This window comes from Toxotes jaculatrix, chromosome 1, assembly GCF_017976425.1.
Source record: "Toxotes jaculatrix isolate fToxJac2 chromosome 1, fToxJac2.pri, whole genome shotgun sequence".
In the NCBI taxonomy this organism is placed as follows: Eukaryota; Metazoa; Chordata; class Actinopteri; family Toxotidae; genus Toxotes; species Toxotes jaculatrix.
The window spans coordinates 13840144-13862394 of NC_054394.1; the positions used below are offsets into that span (position 1 = coordinate 13840144).

Here is a 22251-nt window from a genome sequence, read left to right on the forward strand (position 1 = left end):
TATGACTATGACTGGAACCAATATGCCTAACACGCCCCCAAAGCAGACCTCCAATTGTCAGTGTGTGATTAGATAGATAGATAGATAGATAGATAAAACCTTTAATAGTCCCACAATGGGGAAATTGCACTGTTACAGCAGCAGAAAAAAAAAAAAAAAAAAAAAAAAAAAAAAAAAAAAAAAAAAAAAACACACTCAGGATTTACACAATAATAATAAATACTATAAACAGTAAACAGTATGAAAAGAGAAGAAGAAGAAGGCTGCACATAAAGCACCAGTTATTAAGTCCAGAACAGAGTATGTGTGCAAGTGGTTTTGTGCATGTGGTTTGCTCAGCACAGCTGGTTGTACAGTCTAACAGCCGCAGGAAGGAAGGACCTGCGATAACGCTCCTTCACTGTCTTGGGGTGAAGAAGCCTCTCACTGAAGGAGCTGCTCAGTGCAGTCAGTGTGTCCTGCATGGGGTGGGACTCATTCACCATCATTGATGATAACTTTGCTACCATCCTCCTCTCTCCCACCACCTGCACTGGGTCAAGGGAGCAACCCAGGACTGAGCTGGCCTTCCTGATCAGTTTGTCCAGTCTCTTCCTGTCCGCCGCAGAGATGCTGCTGCTCCAGCAGACCACACCATAGAAAACGGCTGATGCCACAACAGAGTCAAAGAAGGACCTGAGGAGCGCCCCCTGCACTCCAAAGGACCTGAGTCTCCTAAGAAGGTAGAGCCTGCTCTGACCCTTCTTGTATAGGGCATTAGTGTTATCAGTCCAGTCCAGTTTATTGTTCAGGTGAACACCCAGGTACCTGTAAGAGACCACACTCTCAATGTCCGTTCCCTGGATGTTCACTGGTGTTGGAGGGGGGTGGCTGCGTCTGCGGAAGTCCACCACCAGCTCCTTGGTTTTCCCTGAGTTGATCTGGAGGTGATTCCGCCGACACCAGTCCACGAAGTCCTGGATCAGTTCTCTGTACTCCCTGTCATCGTCGTCTGTGATGAGGCCGACGATGGCAGAGTCATCGGAGAACTTCTGCAGGTGGCAGTTGGTTGTCCTGTACATGAAGTCTGCCGTGTACAGGGTGAACAGGAAAGGAGCCAAGACTGTTCCCTGTGGAGCCCCTGTACTGCTGACCACCATGTCAGACTCACAGTCCTTTGTCCTCACATACTGTGGGCGGTTGGTGAGGTAGTCCAGTATCCAGGTCGAGATGTGGTGATCCACTCCTGAGTGCTCCAGCTTGTCCCTCAGGAGCAGCGGCTGTATGGTATTGAAGGCACTGGAGAAATCGAAAAACATGATCCTCACAGTGCTGCCGGGCTTCTCCAGGTGAGAGAGAGCTCTGTGCAGGAGGAAGATTGTGTTGGATGATACAGTTGAGTCTCCTGGCTTTGATACTGCAAGCGCTTTTATATAATTGAGAAATCCATCAAAGACAGTTTGCTCTTTCAATCAATTTTACTGTTATATTAATGCTATGGAATGATCCTGACCTTGCTGGTTTCAGTTAAAATGGCTGCTTCTGTAGCAGCAGATGAGATAATTCTTTGTGATATAGCTCACCTAAGGCCATGGATCTTAATGAGACTGCATTATAACGCCATTACCTTTTTTTTTTCTAATTAAAATGGGGAAAGTAACACATGAGCATTTATCTTTGGCTCTGTGGCCCTTGGCTGTAGACACATATGTGAGACTCAGACACAGACAAGTCTACTCATGTACACACATACGCACACTTTCACAAAGAGTAACAAGTTTTTCATTGAATAGGAAAATTAAATAAAAGTCCAAATGACACTGAAATAAATGGTTGAACTTTAGGAATGTAATTGAATCGTCTGGCTTTAAGTCACGTCTGATGGATTCTGTTATCGGTTATTGGATTATTGGATCATCTTTTAGTAATGATGAGCGTGTGTGTGTGTTTGTGTGTATCTGTAAGCTCATGTGTGCACGTCTTTGAACACATGATACAGTGCTGCCTTGTTCTCTCACACTGTCTTACTTCGATCACTTTCTCTCTGACAGCATTGGCAGCTCTGCTTAAAGAGACCAATTACTGGGAATATACATCAACTACACAGACACGGACACACACTCACTGCTTTACTGCCTGTAGCGTAGAATCACTATGTTGCAGTGTGATGTTAGTCGGTGGAGCAGTCAGCTAGCTGACCATTTCTTGACAGCCTGTGGTAGTTAGAAGAGAAAGAAACACTGTCGAACTACACATATACTCACAAAGATGTGTAATTTAAGACTCGCACTTACACACAGGCCTGAAAGGATAAAAGAAGAGGAGGGTTGTTCAAGTGCTCTGCGGTTGTGCTAGTGATACTACATAGAGCCATTATGACTGAGAGAGTCTGATCTGATTCGTTAAATAAAAAGAAATCAACCGGTAAAGCAGTTAGATCAAAGTAAACGATCCAGTGTTGCTTTAAACAAGTTCTTTTAATATAGCTGATTGCCACGTTATGTGTTCTTTCACATTTCTTTCACAGAATTTTAAGGCTCTGTGCAGAACAATGTGGGCACTGTGCTTTAGAGAATGTTACAAGGTTTCAGCAAGATATAAACACTACTATAATGGTATAAACCTTTTCTGACCAAATACCACTCTTTTTGTTGAACGTGTTTACTGTTTCACGTCTAGTTTTTAGAATGTTTTTGTGACAAATTATGAAATGCGTCTTTGTTTTGACAGTAGGTCTAGACGCTCCACGAAACACTGAGGGAGAACAATGTAAAATTACAGTGTAGCTGACAACCTCCCCTCCATCCCTGCCTCAGAACAAATCACACACATCTCTCTACCCTGCATCACAGGAGTCAGGCTTTTGAAGTCCTCTGGTTTTGCATAAGTGTTCATGTCGCTATGATTGTTAGGTGTGACATATGGCTTTGTGTTGAAGTGTGTTTGATCTCCAACTCCTGACAGTCAGAGCAGGTGTGTGTGTGTGTGTGTGTGTGTGTCTTGGGGGGTTATCATCATCTTGTGACTCAAAGGGACAGATCTGGATGCTCCACATGCACATGCATGTTCAAACACATACATTTCACACACAGAAACATCTGTTCATACAAAGTTCCTTTTTTTCCTGTGAGTCTTTTTTGATGATTTTCTTTTTGATTAATTTCACCCTTGCCCCATTTTGTCTTTCCGTCTGTCTCCCTCCAGGTAAATCCTACACAATGATCGGCCGCGATGACTCTCTTCAGACTCTGGGTATAATCCCCTGTGCCATCTCCTGGTTGTTTAAACTCATCAATGAGAGAAAGGAGAAAACCGGAGCACGCTTCTCTGTTCGTGTCTCTGCAGTCGAGGTTAGTGCTACTGATGAGACTTCAATCTGAAGTGTTCCCGGCAGAGTTAAACAGGTGCCATTACTGACACAGACAATAAAGAAAGGAGACTACTGACAGTCTCTTTTCAAAGAAGTAGTGGCAGCAGCTGTAGGGCTACCAGTGTAGTGACGCTACAGTGTGTAATGCTGTAAGTAAAGATTGACTCTTCCTTCCTAAGATTGGGCTGACCACATTTAGCCATAGATCAGTTTAGGAAAAGATTTTGACTACTGCAAGTCAACTAATGTGTGTGTGTGTGTGTGTGTGTAGGTCTGGGGAAAAGAGGAAAACCTTAAGGACTTGCTGTCTGAAGTGGCTACAGGCAGCTTACAGGATGGACAGTCACCTGGAGTGTATCTATGTGAGGACCCCATCTGTGGCATGCAGGTAAATACACACAAACACGCATTCATTTAAATACATTTGCAGTCGTATTCATTTATGTAATGTGGCTGAAGAAGATTAAATTCTGTGAGTGTGTGTATGAACAGCCTCATGCCCTGTATCAATATGCTTTACCTTTGTCTTTTTAGCCTCAGGCAGTTCTCTGTCTTAGCTACTGGATGTGTGTGCGCGCTTTCACACATGCGTGCACACACACACGTGCACACACATGCAGCAGCAGATACAGAATAAGTGGTTTAGTATGGTATTAGAATTGTTTTATCCATAAATTCATGAGGCATTTATTAAAATACTAAAAACACAGAATCAAAGAAAAACAGTGTCAAGTGCAAAAACCTTGAAGACAATGATTAACGTCAATGACTCAAACTCTCCAAAACAGTGTCATTTTTGAATTATTTAGAATTTACTGATTGCTAAACAATCCACTTTGATGAGCAAGATTCAGATGACAAAAGGCTGCTAACACGACATTAAATCTAATCACCATCAGAATTATTACAATCATCATCATTCAGTTAAAGGTAGTAACCACTTGACACTCGACACTGGTGTGTGTGTATGTAGAAGAGCGCCAAAAGTGTGACAGAAGGTGAGCTTGTGTGTGTGTGTGTGTGTTGGGGGGGGGTTGCAGTTATATGTTTATAGGATTACAGGGTCTGATACAAGCACATCTGTGTAATCCTTAACTAATCTGACATAATCTCATCAGTAATGATATCCACACACAAAGATATACACACACACATACACTCTCTCGCTTGCTCTCCCTCTCTCTTACTCATCTCTGCTTCCCTCCAACTCCATCTCCCATACCTGCAGGCAAATTCTTTATTAGAATATACCAATCAGTCCTCATAGTACATAATATCAGAGTTTGGACACTTCATGGTAGGTAAACCCCCCAGCTAAGATGAAGTGGTACCTTCCCTCCTCTCTGGCTCACTGTTGCTTCCTTTTCATGTCTATAAAAGTCCAACCAATATTCACACTATTTTTCCCCCTAAATTTTCCAGCTCCAGAACCAATCTGAACTGCGTGCTCCAACTCCTGAGAAGGCAGCCTGGTTTCTCGATGCAGCCATAGCAGCTCGCCACAGCAGCCAACGCCCCAACACCACCGAAGAAGAACATAGGAACTCACACATGCTGTTTACATTACACATATACCAGTATCGCATGGAAAAGACAGGAAAAGGAGGGAGTAAGTACTGTTTGCTCCAATACCGTTATCACTCTCATTACTGTTATTACTGATGACACTTTTTCTAATGTAATTATTAACAATAATTGTTAATAACAACAGTTAACTATTACAGTTACTGTATGTCTACTGCAGATACTACACAATTGTTATCATATCACTCAGTGCCTCCTGTGAGTCCACCTAATAATTGTAGCAGGATAAAGGCAGACACAAACATGCTGTTGCTATTAATATATTGCTTCACCGCACACAGGACAAAAACAAAGAGTGTGTGTAAACAATAATGATAGACAGATCAATCTATTTATCTGTAGTCACTACGGATAAACAGGGAGCTTAACCATCAGAATTCTTGACAGAGTTGTTGGCATACCTATCACAGACTGTGTGATCCCTGTACAGACTCTTTGTTTAGATTAATTCACAGTCATATCAGTGCCACTCATGTCTATATAAATAAACAGGTGATAATGCAAGCGTAGTGTGGGTTTCTTTGTGTGTGACTGTATGTTTGACAAATAGAGACTGTGACAGAAGTCTGACGAAAATAGATATAGATAGATAGATATCATAGATAATTAGTTTCAGTGCATTTACACGTGTGCTGGTACTCTCACACACAGAGATATCACACACTGGCAATGTGGATGTTTAAGGATGACATAAACAAACTAATGTGGGAACAGGCACTGTTTCTACAACATGTCTTCAGCCATGGCTGCTCACACACTGTAATTACAATTTTTAACAGTCTTAACCTTTAGAAAACAAGGATTCCCAGTAGGTTGCTACAGAATTCAGACAAACAACTCCAGCGGCAACCTTTACTAATGTTGGCACACATTCTTATGATTAATTCAGGAGATTATACAGATGTCTATACTGAGGGCTACATTCACTGTTTGGATGAACTTACTACTGCAGACACTGTTATTTGATGATAGATTGCTGACTTGCTACAGTACTATAGAGTATATATACAGCATACTATAGTGTTAATGCATACATATTTCAGGCATATTTCAAATCTATATTTAAGTATTGATGCTTGAAATAGCAATTGTGTGCAATTGTGACCTTTATATTGAGCACCTTTAAAAGTTAAACAAGATTGTTACAGAAAAGTAAATTTTCTGAATGGTCATTACAGAGATTCAAGACTGAAAGATGAATATCTTTCTTAATTTGAATGTTTGCTTGACTTGACTTATACACTTACCTGTTTGCCATCCTCTGTCTTTCCTCCTCCCATTTTTTCACTTTGCCAGTGTCTGGAGGTCGCAGTCGCCTCCATCTGCTGGACCTGGGCAGCTGTGATGTCAAAGTACTTGGGGGAGGAGGAGGTGGGAAGAGCAGGGAGAACTCTTCACCCAGCTCGGCCCCGCTGTGCCTTTCTTTATCTGCCCTCGGCAATGTGATCCTGGCCCTGGTCAACGGAAGCAAACACATCCCATACAAGTAAGGTGGTGCGTGCAGATGTATGTGTGTGACAGAGGAGAGGAGCAGAAATCAGAGAAGACAATATGAGAGGCCCAATTTGGCAACAGACCTGTGGAGAGGATTGAAGGGCAGATTGAGGAGGAAAGCAGGATGTTTTGGAGCTGGAGGAGAAGAGGAACGAAAAGCAGACAGATCAGATCTGTTAAGTAGCTTTAGGTTTTGGGAGACTTAATGTTATAAACAACAACAGCTGCTGTTACATATTCATCACATTCATTTTGCTGGTTAACTGACTGGCAAGGAGAGCAAAGGAGAGAGAGAGGGGAGCGATGGAGAGAGGATACAGATGGAGACTGAAGACAAAGGTAAACAGTGAAGAGGGTAGAAAATAAAAAATACATGTAGTGGAGACAAAAATTACAATTGCTCTAGTAATGTTTAGCATGCCCAGGCAGTACACAGTATGTACAGTATATGGACCAAACTATAAATGTCCTCATTCTACCTTTCTCTCATTTAATTCCTCTTTTCTTTCCTCCTTCCTCTTTGCTCTGCCACTCTCCTTAAGGCTGTGTAGCTCTGTGCTCCTTGCTGGGTTAATTTAATCACCAGCTTTTGCATTTACATTGCAAAACAACCTGCAACCCAACACTGAAGCTGTAAGCAAAGCTGTGCTGAGTCTGGTTTGGCACTGGTGACTCAGACTGTTGTCAGACTGTGAGGGGATTTGAGCAGTTTTATAGTTGATGCTTCAGTAGATCCAAGAACTGAGTGCAAATCTGTAACATAATAGTCGCCACAGAATCACAAGTGACTGAACAAAGGCAATGGGGCATAACTAAGCTAATATGAAAGTAAATGGAGACTGTTGAAAGCTGGTGGAGTGTGATACTGCAGGGTTATAGTCAGCAGGATATTTAAGACTAGCTAATAGTTTTTACTTAACAAAATCGCTGTTAGTGTTTTTCACCAGCAGTTGGCCATTAGATCTTCTTCCTAGGATTTGAAGGTACCGGTAGTTAGCACTGGAAGTTAACCATTTTAGTTTAGTGAGTTAGCATGCTAAAAGTAGCTAAAAAAAAAAAAAAAAAAAAAAAGCACTATACAGTGGACAGCTAAGGATTATGGGTATGTCAGGTATATGCGGGTATTTGTTCAAAAAACAAATTACTGGACAAATTTAAATTTTGAGGATCACTCTGGTTATTACAATCCTTCTTGAGGGGACCATGAATGTACAAAATGTACCAAAATTTCATCAAAAAACATATATGTCAACCTCATGGCTGGCACAAGAGAAAAAGCCATGGGATCATCAGAATCTTTTGGATTCAGCCTCTGGGGATGATAAATGTTGGCACAGAATTATATGGCCATCAATTCAGTAGTTTTAAGATATCTAAGTCAGGACCACAGTTATGGACCGACTTTAACATCCCTAGAAAGCAAAACAATATTAGACAGTTAAAGTTCATTTCATCACAATTAAATGCTGAGCTTGTCTCCTAGTTGTTCACTACTTCAATACTCTTGGAGCAAGGTCTCATCCTGTTCTCATAATCCCAGTCCTGCACTGCAGTTCTGTTGCTGGGTAATCAATGACTGTATGCCATTTGATCTGTAGAGTTTTAGACACTGTCTTGGATCTACTGAAGCTTCCCAAAGAGGCAGACAGTTGTCTGTCACAACAAAATCAACACCATGGCTCTTGCAAGAATGTAAGCATCTTAGCGTGATCCCAAAATGCTAACAGTCCTGCAAGACCCATGTTTCAGCCACAACATACTCATGTAGATTTAAAGGCTCTTCACATATTCACACAATATCAACCCTCTCATCAGGGGACGCGGTACAGCTCCTCATCCAAAATCAGACCACTATCCATCTGGTTTGCCATCTCTCTCTCCTGGCAAAGTACGCCTTCAGTCATAAAGCCCCAAACATTACTTGATTGATGTCTCTCTGTCATTCAACACACTCCAGGGACACAGGCAGTTTGTCTGTAAGCCAATATCCAGTCTCACAGTTGCAGTCCTTGATATTAGCAATAGTTGTTCAGTCATACATAAGCACCAATCTGTGAGTGACCGTCATGTTTCCCATTGTGGCTGCATCACGTTCGCTCCTTAATATTAGCTCCCTTTGGCGATGGTGATCTAGGAATTCAGAAGCTGCATTCATAATAGACCAGCTTTAATAGAGAGCATCATGTTACATACACTAGCCCTCCCTGGTAGAACTCTGGTAATAAATCTAGCACAGGCTGAAATGTAAGATCTAATCCAGCATCCTCAGCACTTGAATTAACATGCAAATGAATACTTCATGAGTCATGAATTTACCTACATTAATCTCAGGGAGAGATGTAGAGAGATAGAGATATATCGAGAGGGAGAGAAGAGGGTTTGTTGAAGCCTGAGGCAGCAAAGTGAGAAAGAAGAAGAGAGAGAAGAGGAAGAGAGCATCGATGAGAAAGAGGAGGTCAAGATAGGAGTGTGTATATACTTTGTGTATGTGTGTGTTTGTGCACATGTGAATGTACACATGTGTGAGACATGCCTGCAGGCTGTGTTTTTAGAAAAGGGGGACAGCAGCATGAGGTATTGGGCCACAAAGGAGCTGTACTCACTGTCAGCCTGCAGGCCCCAGCGTGCATGCTCTCTCTCACACACACACACACACACACACATGCACGCAAACGCACACAAACACATATACACAAAGGGCTATGAATGATTGCAGTAGCCCACCCAGGAGAAAGTCTTTTCTTAAACACACAGCCTAGTTTTCCTCTCCCATCTGCTGGTATAATCTCTCTGGGAGATAGATCATCTCCCAATATTAGACTGCGTAATATCCAGAGTGCCTCTTTTTAGACTTTATGAGCTTTAGTCTGGAACAGCAACCTTTCATGTGTTTTAGCGACATTAATCAATAAACTTAATCAATAGTTACCATTAACTTTGCGTTTTGAGTCTTTTAGCTTCATTTATATGAATATGTTGGTTTAGTGTTCTTTACAACAAAGCCTATTACCATACTGTCCTTCCTGTCTTCTGGCCAAAACAAGCTATTAGTAATCCTTCATCAAATGTCAGATGTATGTGGGCGTCGGTTGGAAAATCGACCGATTTTGTCACGTTTGAGTAACTGTGTGCGTTTCCAACCTGTCTTTAGTGCTCACATCTCAGTGTATGTGCGTTACCAGGGACAGCAAGCTGACCATGTTGCTAAGAGAGTCGCTAGGCAACATGAACTGCCGGACCACCATGATTGCTCACATCTCTGCCTCACCCAGAGATTTCTCAGAAACCCTTTCCACCATCCAGATTGCTTCCCGCGTCCTCCGCATGAAAAAGAAGAAAACTAAAGTCACTGTGGTGAGTTTTAATCAAACCTTGATGCTTAATTAAAGTCAGGCGATAATTTCTCTTAATTTCATGAAACTAAAACTTTGGGCATGCTGAGTTCAAGATAAACACAGCTGCAGCCACTGGTAATATACCTTAGACAGATGGACACATAACTCACTTGCTCTGCTGCTAATCAGCGTTCATGTCTTACAATGAAACATCCCGTCCTGCTCATGAGCTTGACATTGCATTGCATAAGGTTTTATTTCTGGGGCTTATATGAAAGGCTTTGCATGACCAACTACAAGTTAAAATTAATTTAAATGATGACGCATTTGTGTTGATTTCAAAACACCATGCATTTTATCACCTCATTCCCTTTTTTCATCAAAACCATTTGCCCAAAGTGTTGCTGACACTCTCTCTCACCTTGCACTTCTTATGCTCACTTCAAAATTGTTCAGCAGAAGAAAAGAGGGTCAAGTGAGGGCTACAGAGCTCTAAAAATAAAGTTCCAGGTAGAAGAAACTGAAGTCATGAGATTTTTTAAATTGCCAGCCTTTGAAAGAAATAGGAATAATTGAATAAAATATTAAATTAAATTCAAGTACATTAAAGTTCTTACCTTAAATCTGGTGGGTCACTTGGGTTCATCTGGTCAAGGATCTGCATTGATGTCATCCTTTTCTCCATCTTTCCTGTCTCTCTTCAGAGTGAACTGTCAATTAAAGGCTCTGCAAATCTAAAAAGGGAATATTTTTTCTCACCATCCCTCTCTGCCTCCACTTCCCCTGTCATCAAATCTCTCTGCAGCAATACACCTCCAGCTCCTCTGGAGGAGAGAGCTCCTGCGAAGAGGGCCGTATGCGTCGTCCGACCCATCTGCGTCCTTTCCATCACCGTGGTGACACCGACTCTGACCTTCCATTGCTGCGACTGTCCAGCGACCCTGACGAGTATTCGAGCAGCGAGCAGTCATGTGACACAGTGATCTACGTAGGCCCGAATGGGGCTGCGGTGTCAGATAGAGAGCTGACAGACAACGAGGGACCACCGGAATTCGTACCAATTATTCCTGCTTTGCTTCGAGGAAAAACGTCAGAGCAGCATCAAACACAAAGTCAGAGTCAGGCAGCTGGAACCCAGAACAAGGTATCTAAAATCATTTTAACTTAAGAGTTCAGATAATCAGAAGTATATTTATTGTGAAGAAACATTAGACAACCTACTAACTTCTGTGTGATTTCTGCTTGAACTGCTTCAGTCACAGCAAGAGGACCAGCCCAGTGGCCCCTCTCAGCCCCTGCCCCAGCCCTCTCAGTCACTACTTGGGCAGCCGTTGGCCCCCGTCCCAGAGGAAGGAGCTGAGTGTCTCAAGTGCAACACCTTTGCTGAGCTGCAGGAGAGACTCGACTGCATTGATGGAAGCGAGGAGGTAAGTACAGTTTTCTGTCCCTTTTTTTGTTGTTATTATTCACAGAAAAATTACAGCTAGAAGACACATTGTTCTGTTCGTGTAATGGAATCTGTATTTTATGGTATATTGAATGTTTGACAGGTTGTTTGACGAGTTGAACACTTTATTCAAATGTAAAAATGTTTTGTCTGGATCTGCTTAAGATTTTCTGCATGTATCTGAGCTACACATTTACTTGCTGTCACCACTTGAGTTTACTGTGGCAATTTTCTGTCCATTTCAAGAAGCATTTGCTTTCACTTGTCTTACAAAATAATGCATTTGAAAAGGCATTACCTTATTATTGTTCAGCTGTTTGTACAGGACCCTGTTCCTTACATGTCACTAATGTAGCTTTTTATGTTGTGAGCAGCTCAAGTGGCTTTGTTTATTCTCATCCACACACTGTTATCCAAGACTTTCTCTTGGATAACAGTGTGCTCTTATTTTGAAATAAAAGTGAGTTACCTGGAAAGTGTTTCCTCTGACCGCAGTCTTATTGAAGTACAGTATGCTCATATGAAGAACAAAGCCTTTCCCTTTTTCATCCATCAATATGCCCCTTTGTTCAGGTGGCAAAATTCCCCTTTGAGGAGGTTCCAGCAAGCAAACAAGGTGCCAAACAAGAGCCATGTCCATCTTTAGTTGCCCAAGCCTCAGGTCCTGCTGCTCCTGGTTCTGCTGCTCTGTTGGATACAGAAGCCAAAACAGGTAAAAGCTTTAATTCCTTTAATACATATGCTGTATATTAATATTGTATCCCAGTGTTGTATACTTAAGAAACCCAAATAATTTGTGACCAAAAATTGGATTTAAAGGCTTCTAAATGTAGGTTTATAATTCAGATCAATCACATTTCTATTGTCATTGATCTTGCAACTGACTGTTTGGTCCCCACTTCATAAATCTCTGTTCTGTCCAACATCTCCAGGCTCTGCATGTATTGTAGGAGGTGCTGGTCAGGTCTCTTTCTCCTCAGCAGCAGCAGCAGCAGCAGCAGCAGCAGCCTCCAGGAGGAGGACCAATGACCAGCAGCTGCAGGAGATCAAGGAGGTGGTGGAGGAGGCAGAGTTGGCCCAGACAATGATCCACAGTCTGGCTCAGACTTCTGGTTCCTCTATAGTTACTAGTACTAGGAGTGTAACAGGAAGCAGCAGCATCACCTCTAACCCACTGCACAGAGTTAAGGGTTCCCGCCTACATGATAGGTGAGGACAGGTGTTGCTGTATTTAGGTAGATCACTTTTCTTGCAAATGTTGCTATTTGATTTCGGCTGACTTGATGTCTCCTTTGTTTTCTGTCTCCTTTACAGCTGTGAGAGCCTGAATGTGGGCAGTAATGCTGAGGGGAAGGCTCGTCCACTGGGATCACCACGCCTCGGCATCGCCAGCCTGACCAAAACCTCAGACTACAGGTGGCCTACACATGCATGCGCTATGAATGGGCAATAACACTGACTGTAATTTAGTTTTAATGCAAAACAAATTTCAAAGTTGTCTAGAAAACCTTGAAATATAAATACAGACATTTCTTACTGATGTACTTGCTGATGTTATTACTGAATCAACCTGTATGATAAAGGAGTTACATGTTGGCTAATGCTCCATAATGTCTGATTCTCGGTTTCTTCTTCAGGCCTCCATCCTCCCCATCCCAGCGGTGTAAAGTGTACACCCAGAAGGGCGTGATGCCTGCGACGCCCCCTCTGTCCTCACACACTCTGGCTCAAGATGGCCAGGCCACTGACGCTTTGACCTCTGACAGTATGTATTTTAGAACTGTGTTTATACTGAAAACCTTGGAATGCATTTTTAAAATTTGACTTTTATTTATTTCTACTTGTCCATTTTTGCTCTTTCCTTTCCTAAGCTCATATTTTTCAGTCTCAATTTCCCCACTTTGAATATACATTCTGTTTTGAAAACTAGATTTAAGGGCCAAATAGTGCTTTTAGTTCCAGTCCATTACAGGCATCCGTCCATCATATCCACCCACCCTGTATTGTTTACATTACTGTTACATTGTTTGTTGTATAGTGTTTTAGAGGACCAGACACTAAAACATTTCATGGTTATCTTTCTGGGCATATTGTGTTTCTTCGTTAAAAAAATGAGACAGTTCTTTAAACTGCTGTGTAGATTTGCTCTTTTCATTTAATGTTGTATCTGTCTGGATAGAGATAGATAATAAGCAACTGTGGTAGAATGTGACTGATTTTTTGTCTAACTCTGACAACATCCAAGACCATTTCTGCACTGAGTACAGAGGGATATTCATATCTGCATCAATTCTATAATATATATTTAGAATATTCCTATTGAATGGTTTGATTTTTCTGCAGGTGTTGTTATTTTATACCAACACCTTTACAAGGCAGTAACAGAGTCTACATAACTATCTTAAGACATATTAAAGTCATAGACACATACTGAGCACAACACCGTTTAGCTGCATAAATAACCAGTGGTGTGATATTGGCATCATAGTCTGATGCCAATTTCTTAAATTTGTCAGTGCACCAGTGGGTGCACGTATTCTGCTCTTGGAAAACAAAATTAATTACGACGCCAAATGTGTTTCTGATTCGGCAGACAGTTTGGCTGCAGACAGTGGCCGTTCCTCTACAGAGTCCCTGCTGTCCAGGACTTCTCCTGTGGGCATGAGCCCACAAGTCCGAGAGCCAACTCCGTCTTTGTCTGCCAGCCTGGGCTCAGCTGAGACACTCTGTGATGATGACGTCCCACCAATACCCATGGACACGCACAGGGATGGTGAGTTGCAGTAAAGCACAGCTATTTTTACACAAGGAAAGAGGTGGTGAGATGCAAAATAAGTCATGAGTCTTATTCAAACCCTCAGAATTATGATGATAAACATACTTAAGTACCAAAAACAACAAATAAGAAATCTCTTTTCTCTTACCTACCTACCTGCAGCCTCACGACCAGCAGTATCTGTAGGAATGGTTGGACCTCACTCACTTGGGGAGGATGAACTGGTGTACACTGTAGCTTCTGGAGCTGAGGAGGACCTTGACATTGCAGCTCTCATGGAGACTCAGGGCCTGACCTGTCATCCGACAAGCATCATCAGCTTCAATAGCGAATGCGGCACTGTCACCGCCCTCCCTTCAGGCTCTCAACCCATTAGCATCATCAGCGGTACTGCTGAGGATGCAGCTGTGGAGGGTTATCACATGCCTGCAGGTCCGGGAGCAACCTCAGGGGTTACAGAGGTTGTTGCCATGGCAGAGGTTAGTTTGACTGACTTTGCATTTAAAATAATTCAGATCATTTCATATGTGGGTGTGCGTTCTAAAAAAAGCTTTTGGACAAATAAGACAGATGTAATAAAATTTAAACAAGCAGCCCAGTCTTAAATCTTATATCTTTGTCTGATGATATGCGAGATATCATATCTGATATCTGTACTGCTCTCTATTGCAGGTGGCAATGGCCAAACTGCGGATAGAAGGTGAAGCTTTTGCGACAGTGATGTCTAACTGTGGTTCACCCATCTCCTCTTGGATGAGTGATCTGAGCATGGGCAGTGAAGCTGACCAGTCTCTCCACAGCTTCAGCCAGTCCCAGAGCCAGCAAGGGGAGGCCCTAGCTGATCCTGAACCCAACCAGAGCTTTGGAGTCGAGGGGCTGGGAGGTTATGAAAGCTGTGGCAGCCTGAGAAGAGGGAGTCTGGAAGGAGAGGTGGTGCTGCAAGACAATGGGAGTGATAAAGGAACTCCAACCAAAGACAGGCTGAGGAAACTGCCTCCCTCCATGGCTAAAACTAACATTCAGATTCTGGCAGGACCTTGTAACCTCTCCCCTTTCAAGACTACAATAAGTGCCCACCCATGTGTGCCAATCAAACCCATGGTGATCCAGGAACCAACCATCCTCTCGTCACCTACCAAGTCTAGCTTAATGAAAGACACAGGCAAATTTAATGCACCACTTTTAGCCTCTATTTCCAGTGAGATGAGCTTTGAAGACCCCTGGTTGAAGCGTGGCATGGAGGAGGGGAAGTCCAGGGAGCTTGTGTGTGAAGCAAAGCCAGAGAAAAGGGAGGCAGACCATTCAAAGAGTCAGGCTGGTGTGGATCATGGCAGCTCTAGTTCAGGTGGTGAGGTTGTATCCTCTCCAGATTCCTTTAAGAGAGTGGTGGATGGCTGTGAGATGGTCACTGTTATTGCCCAGGGAGAGTGCCTGATGAGTATGTACAGCCCAGATATCCACCGTACTGCCAGTCTTCCCCGCGGCTGGCACCGTCTCAACCGACATGATGGCTTAGATAATGGAACTGAGTACCGTAATCTTGGCGTCACCACTTCAACTCCCTGCAGTCCCCGTGCTACACTTGACCGTCGGGGATCAACTGGAAAACAGGGTTTTTTCTCCCACAAAAAGGGGGGGATCCCACCTCTGCCACCAGTGCGTAAGTCAAGCCTTGATCAGCGCAACAGGGCAGCCAGTCCTCTCCACCAACCCAGTCATGAAGTCTCACTGATGGGCAGCTCAGCAGAGGATACAGGGATATCTGGATGTGGCCTCACTGGTGTCACCAGACAACGAGGCTCCAGCATAGACAGCAGTAGACTTTTCAGTGCCAAGTTGGAACAGCTTGCAAACAGAACCAACTCTCTGGGTCGGGTGCACAGCTCCCATAGTGGTTCTCACCACTACGACTGCTTTTCCCTGGAGAGGGGCGAGAGTTTAAGAGGGGGAGGAGGAGGAGTGAGGGGGGACAGCACCATGCCTCGCACTGGGCGCAGTCTCATCCGTGCTGGCTCAGTATCCTCTACTTCAAACACAACCAGCTCCAGTTTCAGTGGCAGTACCGGTCCGAGCAGCGCCCCACAGTCACCAGCCAAAGCCAGTGGCCAGTCAAAGATCTCAGCTGTCAGTAAGCTGCTGATGACCAGTAGTCCCAAAGCCAGGAGTCTGTCGGCCTCCAGCACCAAGACTCTGAGCTTCTCTACCAAGTCTTTAAGCCAAACAGCCAACCGCAGCTCCAGCCTTCCTCCTAATGGAAAAGTAAGAATTCTTCTTTACAGTCAATTAACACACTTTCACCCATTTCAGCACCTATAAAGTACATGCTTAGGCTCATCAGACAAAACTAGTTGAACCATGTGATGACTAGTATTAAGCAACAACTCAGAGACCTTGTGCACTTTCAGTTATGCACAAGAAGAAACACAGAACACATTCACCAATAACTCACTGCAGGTAACTCAAACATGGTCGCGGTTTCTCCTGCCATCCAACTAAGTAAATTATCTGTTTCCTCAGCCTCAGAGCTCAGTCCAGGGCCCTCTGCAGCAGCAGGGGCCTTCCCCGGGATCCTGGTCTACCCAGTCTCTGAGCCGCAGTCGGGGGGGAAGCTTGGCAGCCAAGCTGCCTCTCCGGGCTGTCAACGGTCGAATCTCAGAGCTCCTCCAGGGAAGTGCAGGCTCCCGTTCCAGGAGTCATGCCCAGGGACCAGGCACAGATCCTGGGGAGGAAAGAGGGGTTGGAGGGGCAAGGCTAGTCAATTTTACTTTATTTCACTTTATATTTCAGGAAGTGCAAAATAACAGTTTATATGATGTGCAAGTGGCAGTTTCTAGCTCTTACCATTATTGTGTTATTCACAATAAAATAATAAAATAATCAATTTATGGTTTAAATTCACTTTACAATAAATCCTGATTGCTTTTTCCTTGATTTCTCAGTGGAGGGGGAAGTGGTGGTAGTGGTGGTGGTGGAGGTGGCCTGGGAGAGGAGAGAGCAGCAGTGGTCCAAACATTGCCCTCTCCTTACAGCAAGATCACAGCTCCCCGAAAACCACACAGATGCAGCAGTGGCCATGCCAGTGACAACAGGTAACCACTCAAGTTCATTGAGAAACAAAATGTGTAGGTAAAGTTAGAAATTTTCTCCCAATATTTCTGGTGCTGCTTAAAAAAAAAACATTTCATTTTTGGACATACCATTAAATGAGATATTATTTTTGACTCTAACAGCAGTGTACTGAGTGGCGAGCTCCCCCCGGCCATGGGGAAGACAGCCTTGTTTTACCACAGCGGAGGCAGCAGTGGCTATGAGAGCATGCTGAGAGACAGCAGCGAGAACACGGGAAGCACCTCCTCTGCTCAGGACTCCCTCAGTGAACACAGCACAGCTACCAACTCCTCCAGACGGAGCTCCAAGAGCAGCAAGAAGAGCAGGAGCAGCACAGGTCACGTCTTTTCTAAGTTTTGCTTTAATGATATTTTCACTTAACTGGATAGAATTATGATAGAGGGTGACAGCCCCGAGGCATTGGGTTATCACTGTTTGCAGGCAGTTTGCTCTGTCTCATTTGCCTTGATTAACTGAGCTACAGAGAAACATCTGAATTTAAATATGACAAAGCTATATGAATGATCGAAATTACATCTGAAACTGCAAACACTCTACAAGCATGTAACAAGAACATAAAGTGAAAATTTGAACTCACATGAAAACTGCATGTATAGTTGGCATTTGTGAATGAATAATGAACTGATGAATGAATGGACAATATAAAAGCCAAATGCAAAGATGACTTTTTTTTTTGCTTATCAGTATGCTCTCTTTTTAAAGACCCATGCTCAGCACTTGACCATGACAAGCTCAGCCATTACAAAATGTAATCAGAAGACTTCCAAAGCTTTAAAAAAAGAAATGAAAACCAATGATCACTGATAGAAAGAGAGCAAGACAGTGTGTTATCAAGAAAATCCATCAGTTAGGAAGCACAGTGAGAAAGCAATGGGCAGGTGAAGGAAACGTGAGGAAAGCTGTGGTTGCAGAAGGAGCCAGGTAGGAAAGGTGACCCTGACCACCCATCTGTGAAATGGTAAAGGGAATCTGCTGGTGTGGGCTGTAATGAATATATATTCACCAGAACACCACACAGAGAGCCTGCTAATGTGGCCTCCAATTTACACTTTACTGGTTAACCACAAGGATGGATATGTGCATAAAACCAGATTGGACAGAGGCAGCTCTTCCTGGTGTGTCTCTGATTGATTTAAATTGGAATAACCCTTTTCACCCATGCGTGTAGGATGTAACCTCACCTCCTGCCGTGCAGCGCAAAGTCTGGATTTACTCTCATTTTACTTTAACCACAGCTGATCCTGTGCTTCAAAGAGAGCATTCACTGCCAAACTGTCACAAAAAGACACAAAGAAAGAAACAAGACAGAAAGGACTGCCTGCGCTTGTTGTGCATGGAGGTGAAGATAGTAATGGAGGCTGTGTCCAGGATAGATACAACAATTCAGTCTCACATTCAGACAGACAGAATATAAATAGCAAGAGGAAGAGAGGACAGTTGTGCCACAGACTGAAGCGATGTGTGACAATGTTAGTGCGACCGAAATGTTAATCACATCTCCAGCTGAGTCTCTCTTTGTGCTTGATTTCCATTAGATTAGATTCACGCGCTCTTTCTCATTTTTTCCTCCATGGCTCTACCTGTCCTGATCTTTTTTTCATCTTCGTCCAACTCCCTCCCCTTGCACCTTCTCCTCCCTGCAGACCCTCATTCTTTTCTCTGTCCCCCTTATATGCTGCTTCCTACTATGTAATGAAATACAAATGTCTCTGCTTGACCTTTCTGTACCGCTCTGAGACCAAAAGACAAGCGCAACCTTATTAAAATCACCCCTTTCTCCTCTCTCTCCCTCTCACACACCTCATCTTTCGGTTTCCTGTGAATCTGATAACTCTCATTCCTGTCTACATGGCTGGCAATTTCTATGCAAAGCGTGTGTGTGCCCGTATGAGTGTGTGTGTGTTCATCCGAGCATAGTGGGCAGATTAGAGAGTGACCTGCTGCTCTTATCTCTGAGCTTCATGAACAGAGACTAAACTTTTTATCTCGCTTCACACTCCATTATCTGTTTCTCATTCTCTTTCTGCTTTTTCAATCACTCAATGCTTTTCTTTTATTCCCTCTGTTCGGCCTCTCTGCCAACCAGCACCTCTGAAACTCAGTAGTTAACACGTTATATCTCATTTGTTTAATCCATGCAAAAACTGAAATGCAAGAACCTCAGGTTGTTGTAACTGTAGAAGTGTTTATGTGCCAGACTGTTTCTTGGCTGGGCACAGTGACTTTGTGGAGCCTTGTCGTTGCCGTGAAATTGCCAGGCAACCAACAATTTTCTTCCATTATTATTGTGAATGGACAGATGCAAGAGTAGTAGCAGTTTTCATGTTTAACTCTCAGAGAGAAAGCTAATGAGCCTACTTCCACTACTGCTACTTTAATGGTATATACTAAAAGTTGTAATATTTTTGGCAATAAAGAAAGTTTTTGTTCTGCCAATTATTTGAGCAGAATATCTCCATGATCCAGAAATATAATTCAGTGGTAGCAATTAAAGCCAACTGAGCATTAAGCTAAGCCATGCTACAGCAGTCTGCATGGTGTACTGTACATATTTATGGTTAAAACTGGTGTCTGGTCAGATGAAGGTTTTTTATAGATTCTATAGATTTTTTTTTATGTGTACCAATAAACCAGTATAAGCATTGAACATAGAGGATAATTCATGCTTCTCAGTGAATAAATAAGGGAGGGCTACAGTATATACCATCAAACTGTGTTTCAGTGCCTGGAAACATTTTGTGATAACATCTGCTGGTGTGTGACACTCTTCTTTTGTTATCTTCATCTTATCTGTCCTTTCAGGCCTCCAACGTCGCCGTCTGATCCCAGCACTGACCTTGGACTCTTCCTCCTCCTCGCCCTCTCATCGCTCCTCCAAACAGGCCATCACTTCCTCTTCTTCGTCCTCCTCCAGCCCAGGTGCCTGCTGGGTAGATGGCCCACTGGGACCCCCAGCTCCCTCAAACCTCAGAGGCACGACCGCAACGACAGAAACCTTTGAGATCAAGGTGTACGAGATAGATGATGTCGAGCGACTGCAGAAGAGGAGGGACAAGGGAGGGAGCAAGGTGAGAGGGAGAAAGGAGGAGGGTGAGGGACAAGTAGTATTATTGGCAAAGCTGCATCGGAAAACATATCTTTGTAATCACTTTCCAAAGTGTACAGGAGTGAGTCTCGATATCAGAGGTGTCAAACTGTTCCACAAAGGGCCGTGTGGCTGCAGGTTTTTGTTCCAACCAAGCAGCAGCACACCAGACTTGACTCGTTTAATCAACTGATCTCAGTCTTCAGACAGTTGATTGGTCAAACTGTGTGCTCTTGATCGGTTGTAACAAAAACCTGCAGCCACATGGCCCTTTGTGGAACAGTTTGGACACCTCTGCTCTATAGCAAAGGTGCATGTTGTCAGTACACAAAAATGTTAATACTGATAGCAGCAACAGAAAATGAAAAAAAATGGTGATGGAATAAAGAGAACAGGAAATGAGACAATGTGTAAGGATATACAGTATGGTGGTAGGGTGAGGGAGAATGAAGAATGGGAGAGAATTAAAGAAGGTAGAGAGCAGAAGAGCAGAAAAGGAGACCCAGAGGCTAGGTGGCACATTGCACTTGATGTCAGTGAAACTGATTTGATGAATAACAGTAGTGGGACGCATTAAAAAGCAGTAAGTGTTCTGTTTGACAGTGCTGCTAGACAAGAACAAGAGGAGGAAGCTGGAGAAGAAAAGAGACATAGCAGGAAGCGAAGGGATGTGAGCTACTGTATGCATCAGTGAGGAAAGAGACTTCAGAAAAACCAACAAGTTTTAAAAATACAACAGTAAGGATTTTCACAAAATGAATGAATCAACATTAGCACTACGCTCTGTGTGAACAGTGAGCATTTTTGAAAAATCCACACTCTCTGAATTCCCAAGACTTTGCAGAATACAGACTGGTACAAACCCACGAAACTGTTGCAAATGAATGCATATAGCAGTTTTTTTTTATCTCCACTCTTAAACCTTTATGTATTCAGAAGAGGGAGGACTGTGAGCTTTGTGAAGGAGGGAGAGAGACAAAAGCATGAAATATAGATTTTCCCCGGAGCTGCCTTAAGAAGCCACTTAACCCCCGACTGCTCCAGTGAAGCTGCTCAGTGTCCGAATGTACTCGGCTGCGGTCACACAGGGAGTCGATGAGGTGTGAACCTTTGTAACTGCGCGAATGTTAAGCAGGCTCCTGCTGAAAGGGAGGCACTTGTGTTTCACAACACACTTCTGTGGATAAATAACGGTGAGTAAAATCCATATCTGTCCTGTCTCTGTGTGTCAGGAGGTGGTGTACATCAGTGCCAAGCTTCGTCTGTTGGAGCACCGCCAGCAGCGAATCAGTGAAGTCAGAGCCAAGTACCAGTGTCTGAAGAAAGAACTGGAACAAACCAAACAGTACCTGATGCTGGAGCCACACAAATGGACCACTGAGTGTGAGTGTAGCACTGACACATCAGGACGTGTGTGTATGTGTGTGTGTGTGAATGAGAGAAACAAGGTGACATCACCTGTCATGGTGTGATTGTGGGGTGTGTGTTTGAGTCCAAAGAAGTGTCTCATTGTGTGTTCTGCACCAGTGGTTCTCAGCGGGTAGAAGATGATTTTTTGTAAGTAAAGAAAAAAAGAAAGAAAAATTTGTCTCTAATATTTTTTGCAAATTGTTATCAGCCTGATGTTGATATTCAAGAGGACTCTTTGTATTCTGACTGTAATGGCAGTTATATCTGCCAGATAAATCAGTGGTCACCTGTGGATAAAGTCAGTGTTATTCTATATATTTTTACACTGTCATCGAAACCAAAAAGGAACAATCCATTAGTCTGCACCTGTACTTTTCAACTTCCTCTTAAGATGTAAATCTTGTAAAATGGGCCACAAATACATAGCTTCATTTTCAAAAAGGCTCATTAATTTCCTAAAATAGCTGGGTACTGTAGTTTTTAGATGTTACTCAAATGGGAGTAAATAGTGCATTTGCTGGAAATAATTTTCAGCTGTGGACTGTTGCAAACTGAATATTTACAGCAGCAGGACGGTGTATAGTGGATTCATTCAAAATAAACTATATAGTAACTATAGTAAAGGGATAAATAAGCCAGTGC

At 43.1% G+C, this 22251-nt stretch overlaps 1 protein-coding gene across 1 annotated transcript in view; it reads left to right on the top strand.

Annotated features, from left to right (window-relative positions):
- kif26ba (kinesin family member 26Ba) overlaps nucleotides 1-22251 on the top strand; it is a 77201-nt gene that overhangs the window by 51032 nt on the left and 3918 nt on the right. Inside the window, exons 8-26 of the mRNA XM_041043486.1 lie at nucleotides 3184-3329; nucleotides 3621-3737; nucleotides 4772-4958; nucleotides 6230-6419; nucleotides 9610-9781; nucleotides 10568-10906; nucleotides 11019-11189; nucleotides 11783-11921; nucleotides 12142-12418; nucleotides 12524-12625; nucleotides 12847-12974; nucleotides 13803-13982; nucleotides 14148-14464; nucleotides 14658-16244; nucleotides 16503-16735; nucleotides 16925-17074; nucleotides 17216-17430; nucleotides 19917-20182; nucleotides 21432-21582. Of these exons, the coding sequence (XP_040899420.1) occupies nucleotides 3184-3329; nucleotides 3621-3737; nucleotides 4772-4958; nucleotides 6230-6419; nucleotides 9610-9781; nucleotides 10568-10906; nucleotides 11019-11189; nucleotides 11783-11921; nucleotides 12142-12418; nucleotides 12524-12625; nucleotides 12847-12974; nucleotides 13803-13982; nucleotides 14148-14464; nucleotides 14658-16244; nucleotides 16503-16735; nucleotides 16925-17074; nucleotides 17216-17430; nucleotides 19917-20182; nucleotides 21432-21582 (5067 nt within the window). The remainder of the gene's footprint in view (nucleotides 1-3183; nucleotides 3330-3620; nucleotides 3738-4771; nucleotides 4959-6229; nucleotides 6420-9609; nucleotides 9782-10567; nucleotides 10907-11018; nucleotides 11190-11782; nucleotides 11922-12141; nucleotides 12419-12523; nucleotides 12626-12846; nucleotides 12975-13802; nucleotides 13983-14147; nucleotides 14465-14657; nucleotides 16245-16502; nucleotides 16736-16924; nucleotides 17075-17215; nucleotides 17431-19916; nucleotides 20183-21431; nucleotides 21583-22251) is intronic.